The sequence below is a fragment of the Pavona decussata genome, unplaced genomic scaffold (genome assembly GCF_977016875.1).
Source record: "Pavona decussata unplaced genomic scaffold, jaPavDecu1.1 SCAFFOLD_91, whole genome shotgun sequence".
Taxonomy (NCBI): domain Eukaryota; kingdom Metazoa; phylum Cnidaria; class Anthozoa; order Scleractinia; family Agariciidae; genus Pavona; species Pavona decussata.
The window spans coordinates 3113338-3130000 of record NW_028145508.1 but is presented as its reverse complement, the minus strand read 5'-3'; the positions used below and the strand labels follow the sequence as shown (position 1 = coordinate 3130000).

The 16663-nt window shown below is 38.0% G+C and overlaps 1 protein-coding gene across 1 annotated transcript; it reads left to right on the top strand.

Annotated features, from left to right (window-relative positions):
- Positions 1 to 5936: 5936 nt before the first annotated feature.
- LOC146474239 (coiled-coil domain-containing protein 89-like) lies at positions 5937 to 14234 on the top strand. Its single transcript, XM_085117278.1, has 7 exons — positions 5937 to 6298; positions 7890 to 8377; positions 9486 to 9583; positions 10466 to 10602; positions 11337 to 11419; positions 12635 to 12728; positions 13151 to 14234. Exons 1-7 carry the CDS (start codon positions 6227 to 6229, stop codon positions 13235 to 13237), a joined length of 1059 nt encoding a protein of 352 aa, XP_084973404.1. The 5' UTR covers positions 5937 to 6226; the 3' UTR covers positions 13238 to 14234.
- Positions 14235 to 16663: the final 2429 nt, after the last annotated feature.

Sequence of the window (16663 nt, the reverse complement as noted above, 5' to 3'; positions counted from 1 at the left end):
GTTTGTTTAGAAACTAACCTCTTTATCCATTTATAATAATAGATAGCCCAATTGAGAAAAGAGTGAATCATTTTTTCCATGATTAACTTTTTTTCATTGAAATAATTTAAACTGTAAATAATTACTTACACTGCAATTAGTTTAAGCGAATTAAATGATTTTAACACTGTAAAGAATTTGATACTGGCAATTCATCCTTGTAAAGAAAGAATTTAGGGTTGGAGTTGGTAGAATAGATTAGTACAAGTGTATTTGCTTTATTTAAGTTTCGAGAGGGATTAACTGTGGTAAATAAAAATACTGATGAACTATAATTAAGTGGTGAGAGTACCATCCATATTCGACTTCTTTTGATATATAACCAACTGTACTGACTTCTCAAAAGCAGGAAATTAATCTTCAAAGGGGAAGTATCACGCAAATTTGCTGTAATCTCAAAACCCAAAAATGTTTGTCTGTCAGCAGAAACAGAGAAATAATTGTCAAGTTTGTTATAAATTATCATCCTACCTAGAGCAATAAAACTGTTGATTAGTGCCTCTGGCCAGAGACAGAGTAGGCCGGTATGGATTGAAACTTGAAAAATGTTAGGCTAATGTTTTTCAAGTTCTCGCATTTTTGTTTCCGAAATGCGCTAGAACAGATCACGAGTTGTTCCTTTCAAGAATCGAGTTGATTTCGTTCCTCTCGTCATTCTAGAAGACCTAGAACTATTTGGCAGCTGATTGAAGGCCTTATTCCATCATTTTTAACAAAAGATACCAAAAATCCCATGCTACTCCCCCTTTAAGAATGGTGATACGGTGACTTGATTAAACGCGCGCTTTCCACTTGTGTAATTCAAGCACATCATTCAGTTCTTCGGCGAGAAAACACTCCCTATCATTACAGATAAAAAAAATCAGCAGCAGTGATAAAAATTAGTAGATCGTTTTTCACATATATGTATTTAAATTATTTTTTTTAACTCAGTTAACTGTCCCCAATTAGCAGAGGAACATTTCATCAGTGAGCATATTTGACACAATAAAGTTTTTCATTCGATTTCTTATTCATTCAGGAACGTGGAGCAAGTCTATTTTGATTGTAGTTCACACAACTGAGTTGCGATTCTATGAGAGTTTTAGATTGGCCCGGTAAAAAACTTCCATGAAATAACTTGCGATATCTTCATGACCATTCTCTGAGGCTAACATTAGCGCTGTGCGCCCACAATCCGTTATAGCGTCCACATTAGCCCCGTGTTGCACAAGCAGTCGCACAATATCAGCATGCCCATTTTGAGTAGCGTAATGTAAAGGCGTCATTCCACAGTAATTCTCTCGTATATCATCGTCGAGCTCGCAGTCTTGAATAAAACGAGTTTTCGAATTCAAACAGCTGCGTTTTTCAATTAAAAACAGAACATTCTCAGTTTTTCCGTTAGCTGCGGCGTGATGAATCGGTAAGCGATTTCTCCAATCTTGGGTGTGAATATCTGCTTGTAATTCTTGCGTTAACAACTCGAGGACGTCGCGCGTGTTACTTCGCGCGGCGTGATGAATACCATGTTGGCCTTCGCTGTCGATGTCATGAATGCGCGCTCCTTTTCGCGTGAGAAACTCGAGAACTTCTCGCGTGTTTTTTCGACAAGCGTGGAGGAAAGCAGTCCTTCCAAAGGAGTCTCGTTCGTAAAGATTCGCTCCACTAGACAAGATAAATTTTATAACATCAACGCGGTTATTTGAAGAAGCCCACATTAGCGGTGTTTTACCTCTATCGTCCTTTTCTCTGAAAATTTGTTCCACTTCACGAGTGCTTTTCTTCTCGAGAAGTCGCTCAAGTTGATTCAACCTGCCTCTTCTAGCAACCTCGTGGACAAGAGAGTCCGTTTGGAAATTCTTCGTTATTTGACGAATTACGTTGATTATTTCATGGTCCTGCGTTTGTAATTTTTTGTAACAAGATTGCTTCAAGACTGAGTTTATCAGCTCTGCCCCCAAATAAATTGCAGCGTCTAGCTTTGAAGGACTGCATTCAATTACAGCGCGCACAGATTCCGCGTTTCCTAATGCACAGTTTATTTGAAGCAGGCTCGATCCAATGTTTGTGCGCATTTCTCTTATTTTGCTAAGAACAATGGTTTGAAGGGAAACCTGTGACGGAAAAAATGTATTACAATAACTATAAGTGAGGTATTAGAACGATTTTTCAAAACGTTTTTAACTGATTACAGGTAGGCCCCGGTTCCGGATTCCCTTCCGTGCCAACACTCAGGCTCAGGGTATTTAAATAACTGCATGAGGAGTTGCTCTGACATCTGCTGTTACAGGATATTTTTCAGTAAAAATAGATTTCACTCAGTTTAGGAAATATCGGAACCTTTGTAACCGTCAAGTAAAACACATAGGTGTTGAACACCCGCTGTTCTTTCGAATAAGAAATGAGCATCAGTTTGTAAAGGCGCGAAAAGTAATATCTTTAGAATTTCCTCCATTTGTTGCTTTAACCCGGCGCAAGTGAAATTGAGTCGCCGAAATACTATTGGCTACGGGTCTTATATGACAAATGTTCTTCAGTAAAAGAATGAGTCAAGATCTACAATAAACGCTATGTTCCTGTTTCCTAAAGTGAGTGAAATCTACTTTTACTGCAAAAAATCCCGAAACAATGCAAATGGTTAGACTGTCTAGTCTACACTCCTGAGTCTACGTAATCTGACTCTGTGGGACATGAAAGGAGCACTAGGGTAGGGACGTAACAAATCTGTGGCAGTGTCCACCCCTACTGAGTGTCTATCTCAAATTCACATTTACGTTAGAGGATTTAGAGGGCATTCATAACTCATTTCTTCATTAATTGAAAGCTGTGCGACAAGTGGTCTGGCAAAGGCCCCCAGACAGTGTTACAAATCATGACAAATTATCTCTGATTTCAGAAGGACAACGAATGTGAAGCGATATTCGTACAGTTACAGTGGAACCTCGATTTTACGATATGGCAAGGGGACAGCAATCGTTAAATCGGGATTTCGAACTCCCGATTTAACGATTTGGTGGAAAAGCAACCAAATATATCGTTGTATCGGGATATGGTTAACAATTAATTTTTCAAAGTGCAATCAATAAAATTTTAATTAACTCTCCGCAACTTGATACCTGAACCGTGAACAGGCTCCCAGGTGGGGTATAGGGTGGAAAGAAAAATTGAGCTCGATTTTTGTATTCGCCCTATACCTTACTTGGTAGCCTGTTCACAGGCTAATGAATCACAAATGCAACAACCGAAACACAACATAACGTCCTTCCACACTATGTGCAGTACATATAAGCTCTGAGAATGTTGTATGTACATACTTTTTAACGTATACAAAACTAAAACTTAGGAATTGGCCTAGAAATCCGATTTCTAGGCCAATTCCTAAAAGCCATCAAAGTTGAACAAGCTAAGAGAACTACTTAAAGACAAGAAAGACAAGGATGAAAAAGAGGCTTAGACAGAGTGTAAATAACCCATATGACAAGCTGTTGACAGAAACGCCAGTGTTAGGCCCTACGTAGCCTGTGAACAGGCTCCCAAGTGGGGTCAGTATAGGGCGAAAAGAAAAATTGGCGAACCGATTTTTGTCTTCACCCTATACCCCACCTGGGAGCCTGTTCACAGGCTAAGCCCTACAGGACAAAGGGTTACTGTATCTATAGAAAACTTTGTGTAATTGCTAGGTGTTTGTCACTCCGGTTACGGTATTTTTTAATTATATCGTTGTAACGGGAAAAACTTTACACCTGGGTCATTAGATTTCCATCGTTATACCGGAAATATCGTTGAACCGAATATTGTTAAATCGGGATTCTGCCCCATACAATTTATTGTAACTTTTGCCGGGACACAGAATGTTGATCGTTAAATCGGGAATATCGTTGGGTCGACGATCGTAAAATTGCGGCTCCTCTGTACTTAAAAAAAATATTTTGTAGTTATTCTAACAGTGTAAAAAATCGGTTTTTACTAGGGCGCACGCGGCCTTCTTGTTTAAGTTGTTTTTCGTTTTCTTTGTTATTTGTAAATGTTTTGGTATGTAATATCGCTAATATTTTTACTCGTTGTTTGTATTTTGACCAGCCCGATAAGATATGAATATATATTTGCATTGTTTTTCCAGGAAAATACTAGAAATAGTAATCGCAAAGAATAAAAAAAAAAGTACTGAACTGGACTACATAACTACAGTAACATGATGTCAAACCTAAATACGAGCATAAAGACTATCCTTTTGGAAAATCATTTGCTCCAAGGACATTGGTTGGCGAATATGATATATTTTATTTCGTCTGATTTTTTTTTTTCTTTTTCAAGTAGACTAGTCTATTCGCGCTGTATTTCATCAACCATCCTAAGGTAGACTTTCTCCACATTTTGTTTTATTGCATACGGTTAAATTTAACTAGTTCCTCTTCCTCAACCACTAAACGTATAACCAACGAAACAATTCAAACCAACTTACCGGCGAAAACGTCAGGCAATGATGGGTAGACATAATGACTCGGTACACAGCGCGAAAGTATATGCAGTTCAGCTTAGTGAGTATAAAGGCTACATTTCTCAATTGAGCAGACTAGACTTTTACACCGGCTCTCCGTACTGTAAAGGGAAATCAAATCTAGCCGTGTCTCAAATGCGCAACTTTAATTATAATGCCGGGCGAGCTGTGTCAAAGGAGAGGTTCACCACTCACGTCAATACTGTCGTAACAAAAGGGAAAAGCCTTTTAAAGATACAGTGGTGTGGAGGCCGCTGGTCATTTTCAGATGTGACCGCAGATATTTTTATAATCGAAAAGCAAATTGTGACATTTTTGGCGATGTTTTGTGAAAAGTAAATTTTTCCATTTGGGATACTTTTTTTTTGTTTGTTTGTTAGGTAAATAATTTTTCCTATACCCAGCAAGTTAAAAGTGTACAATCGTGAACTGCAAATGACCAAGATTGACGAGGGACTAGAATGTTTTTTTTTTCCTATTTTTCGTCAGTCGATGTAAAGTTTTCCTTATTTATTACTCTAACATTTCTTTTAAAAAAAAGGTTTAGAATCTTCTCTCAAATGCGCGCCGAAATTCTTGAAGAAAATGCACTTGTTAATAAAATTTAATAAACCAGTTTAGTTCAGTTCAGTTTAGTTCAGTTTATTTTTGCCATTTTTTTTACACATCATTACAAGATGAATATAAATTAAAAGATAAAAGATAAATGAATAACAAAAAAGAGAGAAACATATGGGAAGGATGTCCGTAGAGAAACCATTGGGCTTGTACGAGCTACAGGCTCCTCAAAAAACCAAAGGTTATAATCTTTAATCTCGAAAATGGACTGACACCCTTCGTGAAAAAAGGCTCCCTCCGAGAGCTGTAACAGCCTCCTTTGTTCAAGGAATGTCCCTTGTGATTCTCCGGTGGAATTGGCCTTCACCGAGCTTCACTCAACTGAGAGATTTAATTTCCCAAAGGTGACCCAAGGTAGGTCGTAACCTTGAACATACGCGTTTTAATCACTTGTAAAAAGTCCAGAGCATTGCTTTCGTGGGTTCGTTACTTTCGGAACCGGTCGCTACTTACAGGAATTATCAAAGGAACCATCAAATGTTATCTTTACCTTCGTAGAAACATTGCACTGGAAGCGTTACGCCCATATTAAATTTCTCATACCCGGCAGCAAATAGTTAATTAGGCTTATATCAAGTACTACCCCAGGGCCCCGTTCAGTACGGGTCCGAAAACGTTTCAGTATGTGTACAACTCCTGGTGCGCAGAAAGAGAGGTTTCCCTAAAGAAATTAATTTTTTCAATGATTTCAAAAGTTTTTGAGAAAAATAATTTGACGTAATTAAAACAGCCCAGTTCACAATCTAGTCACCGACAAAGGTGGCGGCTTGGGACTGGGCACTAGCTTTTTCGTGGCGATAACATTTTTTGTTGTCAAACAGCACGTTGTTGAAAATTGCGAGGAAGTTTGGAGATTTTCAAACTGAAGGACAGCCAACCACGCTGGAATATCTCTTGGCAATCATTTGCCAACAACTATATCCTAAAAACCAAGAGGTGGAAGAATTTCGCTTGGGTTCTTCATTGATTGCAAATTGACTTTCGTAGTGACTTGTCGCTGTTTAGTGGACTTGATCAGCTTGACAACAGTACACAATTGTACTTCGTGGAAAGAAACTGCAATTTTTATTATTTTTTGTTGTTTTTTCAATGGCTTCGAGCAGTGGATCGGGTGGAAGGTCTCCCAAAAAGCTAAGGGAAGTAGTCAATCATTCAAGCAAGGTAGGAAAAGTTGTTAATTAGCTTTAATGTAAGAACTTAACTTATATATAATTTACAGTTCGCCTTGGCGAAGTACAGGAAGTGTCAGCTTAAATTAACAATTGAGTTTAAACTTTAACTTAAGACTAAATCTTTAGCAGTCCAAGTTGTCTACAGTAATGTAACATAATTGTACATATATTTTTTAATGTAACGCTACAAGTATGAGGTTTCCAAAGCAACTGTCAGTTACTTCTACAAAACTGTACAAACATTGTTACATTACTACTGCAGACAACTTGGATTGCTAAAGCTAACCTGAGTACATATGGAGGAATAAATGAGTCATGTTCAACCAATATTAAGAGTTTATTGATATAGGGTTTTTCTCTTTGGGCTAATTTTTATTTAATTATTTTTGGCTTAACTGCAGAATATCCTGCCACTCCAAAGCACTTCCAAACCGCTGGCCTTTATGTGAATACACAGTCCTATTTACAGCGTAGCCGTGTAGTCGCATAGCCACTTCAGTCAAACCTAGGAAGATCATAGGGGGAGGGCTGGTCCCATTCACTGCATAGCCATGTGGCCACTTCAGTCAAACCTTGAATATGGCTATTTCTTGTTCTTTAAGCATGGGCTGACAGTGATTGCATTAATCCAAGTATCTAGCCTTTTTAAGGGGTATAGCTTGATGTGGTGGGTTATTCTGCAGTTACTTACTTTTTCTCACTACAAGTTAGTACAGTCAGACCTCTATTAAGCAGCCTCCCTGGGGACTTTGAAAACTGGCCGCTTAATAGAGGTTGGCCGTTGAATAGAGGTATTGAATACAGCACTTGACTGACAAAATAATAATTCGGGACTTTGGAAAGTGGCCGCTTAATGGAGGGTGGCCGCTTAATAGAGGTCCGACTGTAGTAGCACGTACAAGGGCAACTGTGAAATTTTGCGGACAATCTTTCAGCCTAGGGTATTGTCATCCGGTATACCAGTTAATTTCTGGAACTGTCATACTCTTTATTGTGGAAAAGACAAAAAAGGCCAGTGATGGTCATAGCATGATCAAAACTAGACTGTTCACAGTCCCCGTATTTTTGCGTGGGATTGTCGAGACTAGTATGCTTTGATGGAGCTGCCGCCATCTTGGTTTGTAAAAGCAAGCGCAATCTGGGGAGAGTGTCTAAACTACCGAGGGGAGCCGGAGTGGGGGTTAGACCCTCTCCCCAGATCGCGCTCGCGCAAGATGGCGGTAGGTCCATCGAAGCTTAAGCCTGCCAGTCTTAAGAATCCCATGGAAAAATAGGGGGACTGTGAACAGTCCAGATCAAAACAGTAAAGACTGAAAGATCTTCCTTTCTTCCTTTGTTTTTCTCTTGTCGAAAAAGTAAGGCAATTAACAGACGTCAAATTGGTCAACTACTATTTTCTGATAACTGCCATCTGATTTTGTACCTTGCAATTTGTTTGGTCCAGTGAGAGGTCATGGAAACTAAAACTATATTATTCGGTTATATAGCAGCATTATGTAATAATCATTTATTATAAGTTTATTTTTTTATTATGTATATAATCTTAGAGCAAACTAAAATATTTCTTTCTTCCCTCTTAGTATGACAGCATTGATTTCCCAGACGAAATGAAGGCAAATCTGGAAAAGCTGAGGGCCCTGTCAAAGGATGATTTGACAGAGAATGGTCTGCTACGCTCTCGCATTGATCAACAGTGTGAACTTATTTGTATTTTGAAACAGCGTGCAGATGAATCTCTCAAAACGTCCATGGCTCTGGAGAATGACAACAGTGAACTCAAAAAGCACCGGGATGAAATATTGACTACTTTACACAATGAAACGAGAAAGTACTCTGTTTTGGACAAGCGATTTTTTGTTCTTAATAAGAATCATGAGGAACTTATTAAAATTAAAGATGAATATAAGACAGAGAATGAAAGGCTAAGGGTTGAGAATGGCCGCCTTAAGAAAGAAAACGAAGAGCTGTTTGGTAGCCTTGTTGAAGAGAGAGATTTGCAGATTCAACAGCTTAGAGAAGAAGTGAAAAATCTACAAGAGAAATGTCAAGCTGCTACAGCAAAGGAAAGGTTAGATTATTTAGTTTAACTAATTAGTTACAGAGTGACTGCACAGGTTGATTCCAAACCTGAATGGGTGGAGTTCCATACTGTAATGAGTAAAATATTCACGTGGCTGAGTTGCTTTAAATGTCCGGTGGGGGACAGGGGGTAAGTCTCCTATATAAGCTATATAACTAATATTTATGCCGCACCTAGGGGTATGGTTTTTGAGCCGTTTTTGTCCGAAATAGCTGAAAATCTGAAAAGAGGTATGGATTTAGTATAGAAACAGATAGGTATTCTAGAAACCAGGTCTGAAAGTGGGTTTGAATTTTAGAGGCTACTGCTGGGGCCCGTTTCTCAAAAGTCTCCAGCCGATTAGTTTACAGGCCCAGGAAGCTGTTGTTGTTCACATTCAAGATCGAAGTTCAATAGTTTTGCAGATAATATGATAAAACTATCAGTTAACATCAGGTTTATTCTTTAGATTTTGATTTGAATATTTGAATTTCAGCCCCGGTAAGTTACCGGGGCTTTCAAGAAACATGCCCCAGGTCTGAAAAAGGGGTACTGGGAAATTGCATATTTAGGTCTAAAATAGGGTCAAGGTTTGGAGAACTGAGCTATACCTGTAGTCCCCCATGCATGATCATTCAGTGTTTTCCATACATTGCTTAAATGGTCAGAGCATTTATAAATATAGTCTACTTTAATGTGTCAGTAGCTTGCTTTGAACAATATTGTCTGTTGCACATAATAAACTATTTCTTTTGGAACAACACTGTTAGGCTAGCCTAGCTGAGTAATCATTTTGGAGTGAACCTGGGTTTCTCAGTTTGGCAAAAGATATTTTAAAAGTTAAATTTTTTTAAGACTAGAGTTTGTGAACTTCAAGGCAATTGATTCTTCTGAAACACAATAAATCCTATTTACTACATGCTATTAAATACATAGAAGTAAAAATTAAAATAGAAAGAAAATAGCTTCAAGTTGATGCAAACTCAAGAAGGACTTTGTGAGAAATGTTTTCATACATGTGTGAGCTCAGGTTTACATCAACTTAACTTCAAATTTGCTTTTTTATGAACTGGTAACATTATTTACTTATCAAATGCACTGTCTGATTTTAAATTAGGATAGCATTGGAGAATCTCTCTTCTCTGGAGAAGAAATGCAGTGAACAAGCTAAGAAATTACAACAAGAAATTACAATACTGCAGAAAAATGCACAAGGTTAGTATTTTACACCGTCCAGTAGCTCTGACACCATTTCCTTGATTATTATCAGCTGTATCTTATTTATCTAATGTTTTGTTCTCTATATCAGTATCTTAGTTATCTAATGTAACTTTCTTGTCTGAAATTATACGGCCTTGTTACGTCCAGCATTTTTCTATTGTCTATTGTACTGAAGCAAGGCATCATTCAGGCATTGTGCAAACTCCAGTTTTGTATTGTCAATAGTAAATTGATTGTATGTAGCTTTTCATTTCGTGACTTCCTATTTTCTTTGTGCATAATGACTGTATTTTGAAAATGTTAGTAGTGCAAGTTAGGTTTAGTTATGTAACAGTATTGTAAGTAACGCATGGTGTTGTTTAATTAGTAAGAAATGTTAGTATTGTAAGTTATGTTTTGCTCGGAATAAACTTGCAAATTATCGGAAAAATAAATAAATAAAAAAAAGGCATCGTTCTCAAATGAGAACTTCGAAATTGTTCAGGAAGTTCTTGTGAGGATTTAGCTGGATCACCTGTGCCATTTGGCAGTTTTTTTCAGAGTTTTGTACCAGGTGTGAGAGCTTTTAACTTCACATACTGGATTATTTAATGCAAGGCATATGTGGGTTACGTTTTAGCAGTTAATTAACAACTTGTCACCCACAGTTAAATTAAATTTGGCCAGTTGAAATGGAAGAAATAAAGACATCACAGTGTTGTCAATAATAAGGAAAAATAAATGTCACCAATCACCAATTCAATACAATAATTTTATTTGTACATGATGAAGGTTAAAGCAGTGCGGCTTGTAGGGTCAATTGTTCAAAAACAACAGAAAAACTAACATGCAATGTTGTACAACAATGCAAATTTGCTTTATGGTTTGTCTCTTTAGAACAACACAAACAATCAGAAGAAAAGCTACAAACGTTCACGTCAGAAAAAGAGGAGAGTCAATTAAGAATGTTGACATTAATAAAAGAAAGAGATGAGTTTGCAACACTTGCTCTGGAGAGAGGGAAAGGCTTAGAAGTAAGTCGTTTATTAAAGTACCATCTCTCCTCAAAATAAACACTTGGGTACTTATTTAACAGTTTGGATAAAGGTTGAGGTGTGTGGCGGGGGGGGGGGGGGGGGGGGTCCACTGGCAGACAATCGCAGGCACTTACTTGAGTGCTCATAAGAAGGTTTGCACTTGTTACAGACTTGGTAGCAGTTTCTTTGAAGATATACTGTACAAAGTGTCCTGCCTACTGCAATCAGGGAGTGGTCACCCAAGAGGACATGTTATTAAGATTCTGTAGGATCATAGAAGAACCTGTAAGAATCTTGTAAGAATGCAATTAAGATTAAGATCTTAGTAGGATCTTGTTAAAATAGGATTAATAGGATCCTATAAATTAGACTTCTTATCAAGAGGATATTAAGATCTTGCAGCTGTAAAACCCAATAATATTAATAGTAATTGCAGGTCTGGACGCACTTGTTCAAAGAGCGGATAACTCTATCCAGTGAATAATTCGCTATCGGGCGGATAAAATGTACTCCAACCAATACATTTTATTCGCTGGATAGTGACTTAGCTGCTAGACAAAGTTATCCACCCTTTGAACAACTGGGGCCTGGTGTGTTAAGTCATTATGATCAAGCTCAGTTTCGTGGTTGGGTTTGTGTGACTGATGAGTTTTGTCAGCTCTTTAATACTCTTGGCGAGTACATGTTATGTCTCTAAATTTTCACTTTTTTTTTCTTTTTTTTTTTTTCAGGAAAAGCAGAGAGAGATCAAGGGACTTTGCCTGAAACTAGAAGAAGCTGAAAGGTCACTAAAAGAAGTTGAAGATAAATTTGTGTAAGTTATGAATCCCCGAAAACACTTAAGAATTGGTTCATGCTTAGCGTGCGTATATCGAGTTATGGATGCACGCAGGAAGTTTGGAGAGCACGAGAGAAGCGTAAGAGTTGCCGAGAGTAACTCTAGCTTCTTGAGTGCTCTCCAATCTTCCCAAGTGCATCCATAACTCGATATACGCACAGCTAAAAGCATGAACCAATTCTTTCATAACATAGTGAAAATAAAGCAAATGATTCCTGGAAAACAGGTTTTGTTCCTGATTAATTACAAAATTCTCTGTACAAAAAAAAAATGGTGAAAGTGGTTTCTCATATCGGTTTAATCTTGACGTTTTATTAAACTTCGACAAGCTCTTATAAATATACATTTTTTATGGTGTTGTCTCTCTGTAAAAAGTTTTTTATAACATAGCGCGCGCATGCTTTCCCCATCTGACTTGCACACGTCATCGGATCAGTGGACGCACGGCCGTGCGTATGTTGAGAAATGTACCATGGACGCGCGCTATGTTATAATCCTTTCTAATTAATGGGCACTATAGACAATAGGGAGCTCAGTTTAGCAACAACAACGGCGATGGCAGCAAAAACATCGCTATTAAAATGAATTCGCGTTTTTTTCAACGTTGTCGCGATTATTCTAACATGTCAACTGTTGGTGAAGTTTCCTGGAGTAGAATTCATCGTTGTGTGTTTACGTCCTCCATAAAACTTCCCATCAGGAAATTTCACGTCCTGGTCGTGCAGTGACGGCAAAGAAATGTACCGAAAAGTGTAATGCACGCGCAGAATTGTTGTTTGGGTTTTTTTTTTATGTTCTCGTTGCCGTTGCCGTCGCCGTCATCGTTGTTAAAGCTCTCTAATGACTGGGCCCAGGAGCGAATTAGATTTGTTTCTGTTCGGCCGTAATGTCAGAAAAGATAACCTGCAAGTGTTTGTATGGCTGGCTCCAAGAGGGGCATATGTGCATTTTTGGCATTCAAATACAAATTCTCTGAAGCAGCTCTATTAAATTTGGCATACAGCCTGGTAATCATGAAAGAATTATTTCTTGACCAAACGGTTTACATTACCCTTTAAGCCCAGTTAGTGACAGCGATCAGCATTCAATTTCCCCTAGTAATGTCAATGCTTCTTCAACCTCGAGGTCATGAGAATTAAGGATATGATCACCCAAGGTGAATCTACTGTAATTAAATGTCATCTTTTGCAGGGCTGAGTTACGCACGATGTCAGTGAATAGTCAGGTTTTGAGACTCAAGAAGCAGTTGGAAGACGCAGAAAGAAAACAAAGAGAGAGTGAAAAGGTAAATTTAGAAGCTAGGCCATTATGAAAGCGAGGCTAAGTGCAAAGCTTAGGAGGTGTTTACAAGTGAAAACTCGCCCCGGTGCGAGTTTGATACGGCACCGAAAATGTCAAATGGGGTTGAAATTTTTCCTGGAAATGAATTTTTGGAGACCGCACCCAAGTTTAGAAAGAGAAATAAAAATTGGTCGTCGTGTGTTTTCGTCCTCCATAAAAAGTCCCATCAGGAAATTTCACGTCCTGATTGTGAAGTGACGGCAAAGAAATGTATCAAAAAGTGTAATGCACGTGTAGAGTTGTTGTTTTGATTATTAAGCTTATTGCGTTCAGTTTTTAACGTTCTCGTTTCCGTCGTCGTCGTTGCTAAAGCTCCCTAATTACACATATTGCAACAGCCTTGCTTACATAGACTTTTTTTTTCAGGAATATGATGCTTACAAGCGGCATATGTCAGCTTTGTTAGGCAAGGAGAAGGAACTGAACAATCGACTCAGGGTTCTGATTGGCTGATTTACGAGGTCCAGGCCTCAGCGTCCAATTTATCATTCATTGGTTGCATTGTAACAACTTGACGAAAAATAACAGAATTTCTCCATTGGATAAAGTTCCTGAGTCTAAAACTCTGTTTAATTCGCACATAGGCGATTCCGTGGAACTTGATCGAACTTCGTTAAGTTACATTCAGGGTAATGAATACTCTTTTTTCATAAGAACCTTTTTTATAAGAAGGTTGAGGCTGACATTAACTGAAATTTAAGAACATACTAAGAACATTAACCAGGCTCAGAGTCAGAACATTTTTATTTTGAACAACTTTTTTCAAATGAACAGTATAAAAATGGATAAAATAATACATCTAAAACTTCAGTCTATACAGTACAAATGTCTTGTTCACGTCCGCATAGATTTATTGAAATAGAATAACAGGTAACTTAAGAACATCTTAAGAACTTTTCAGGCTTAAATTGCCCAAAAATAAGAACGCTCAGCTTCAGCCCCAAAATTAGACATTCCTATAAAAAAGGAGTGTATAATGTGAAGGGTTCATGAAATTTTGTGCCGCTCTGTTCATACAATTAACATTTTCCATCAGTTTAAAAAATTTCACTGCAGAGTTAATTCCCCGATTTTTTAGTGAATAAAATGTAATAAGAACAATATTTAGGGACGGTAGCACCAAGCCAACTCGAGGTTAATTTGGGGTGCAAGAGTCAAATTGGAATTTGGAAATAGTTCTTTTTTTGTAGAGGGAGAAAAACCGGAGAAAAACCCTCAGAGCAGGGACGAGAACCAACAGCACTCATGCACGGGCCACATTGGTGGGAGGCGTGAGCTCTCGCCAGTGCGCCATCCTAGCCGCCATAATGTGCAAGTACTGTTTTTAAAAATAGCATCGAAATGACCGTGAGACGAGAATTTGGAACTGAAACAGTTGAGCCGTTCTTTACCTCCTTGCCTCCCTTTAGGGTGATTCCTTCGAAATAAAAGTTGTGAAATTTTTCTCAAACTGTCTGTGATTGGTTACTACTATGTATTCATTTCACCGTGCCCGCGAAAGGGCTATGATCCACCTAAATTACCCCACGATGGGATCCTTTCGATATATTAAAATTCAGCTTGACTGTAAAGCCCCGTATACACGAACAATTTTTATATGGCAATTTTTATTTGCCCGTGTAGATGATGAGAAATGACCAATTTTTATGTGACAACTGCATTTGCTGAAAAGCTTAGTGTTTATGTGGCAAATAAAAATTGCCACATAAAAAAAATTGTGCGTGTAGACGAGATGCCACATAAAATGTGACAATTTTTCAACGTCATCTGTAGAACCCAGTCCCTAACATTTGCGCATCCAGCATGACGCCATCTTGCTTTTTGCCTTTCCATGGACATCTCTGCTGTGCGAAATTATTACTGACGCAAATTAACAACAAATATTTGTCGAGCCATCTACACGGGCAAATAAAAATTTCCACATACAGTTGCCACAAAAATTACTCGTGTAGACGAAGCTTAAGGCAAAGAGCAACACAAACAAAGGGAATTTAAAAATCATGTTTATGCATGGTCAGTTCTTGTTATGTCTGGTGGTAATAGAAGTTACATAGATAAAGCAGAACTTCCAAAAGCGTTATAAATAGAATGCATGAGGCATAAGCAGCAATTAAAGATAACTTTCTTGTTTGGGAAGCACAATATGAAGCAGTATTGACCAAAAATGTCCCTTGCGTACGTGTTCCAAGTGCCGTCGAGTGGTGGGCAAGATCGCGTATTTCTAGCGATGGCTATGTTTCTCTCGTCAAGTTTCTGCAACAATCTTTAGACATGAAGAGGATAATAGCTGAGTTAAAATAACGAGTTAAAAAAGATAGGTAACCCTGGCCGAAACGTCGCGTGTACAATTATTTAACCTCGGACAATTTTTTTTAAGAAAACGGACAGATTTTTACCTGACTTAAAGAGGCAACCTCTGCCCGGGTGAGAGCAGGAGGTCTCAGGTTCGAACCCACACCGGGATTCAGGACCTTTCAACAACTGCAAATGGTTTAGACCACCCTTATTGCCAACTTGTGGTCAGCTTGGCGTGATTCTTTAAGGACGGTGCCTACTGTTGACCCAAAATGTCCCTTGCGTGCGTGTTCCAAGTCATTATTTTACGCCCACGAGTGGTGGGCAAAATCGCATGATTACTATTTTTCTCTCGTCAATTTTCCATCTGTAAATGTTGTATATGGCAAAATAAATATTGTATTGTATTGTATATACTATTGTTACTGCGCCTACGTTTTGCGCTGCGCATCTCGAGATACTCGGCTTTCCTATGGGTGGTGCCTACTATTACAGGGATATTTTTGCGCGCTTTAAAATTATGCGAAGAAAGCCGAACTGAGCAAGTGATTTTGGTATCCAAAAAGAAAATTGGGGGTAACCATGCATTTTTCAGAGATAATAAAGCTTCAATGTGGAAAAAAAGCGCCATACATTGCTTTGTATTTTGCTGCTTTTTGGAATAATTGTTGCTTAGTTATCTCTGAAAAATACGTGGCTACCCCCAATGTTCTTTTTGGATTTCAATAGCCGTTACTAAGATCTGCTTTTCCCCGTGCAAAAATACTTCTCTATTAGTAGGTACCGTCCTTAAGAGGCTTTTGAGCAATTGAGACCACAACTGTTTTATAACGGCCACTGAGAAAAAAGTTAATGGGATGCTGCTGATTGCTATGATGACAATGATGATGATGATGATGATGATGATGATGATGATGATGATGATGATGATGATGATGATGATGGCAAGAGTTTCAATAACAGAGGGAGCATTAAAGTAACGTTAGCATTATTTTTTATGCATGACTCGCTTTTTTTATTGTTTCCACATGGGGTGTGAAAAATTTACTTCAAGTCAGATGTGGTCGGCCGGTCATGCATCATTCAATTCTAACAGCAAATCGTTTTGAAACCAAATTCTTTTGAAATATCAACATTTCCAGTGACACTAAAAGCAGTCATCAATTTGAATATTAAATATCCTATCCCATTTTCTCGGGTAGAATTATAACGGCACGAAGACGACAGTTGTGTTTACTTTTCTTGGCGTGAAAAAGCGAATTTGTTTTAAATAACAAAAAGAAGAATTTATGTATGTTAACAAATGCGCTTATTTGACGCATAAATTATACCAACAATAAGTAATGCACTTTCGAAATTTTGGTTCATCTCTCGAAGCTTTTAAATAGGGAAAGACATGAAACCCTCGGGCCCTGTAAAAGCCGTACTGTATAACGCTTATTAAATTTAATATCCATTCCGAATGATTATGAGAACTGGGACTTTGTTTGAAATTTTAAAACTACTGGATATGTTGTCATAAATATTATATGAAAAGCTGACACGAACAGGTACTAAAATTAAATATTACGTCTTGTTTTCCAA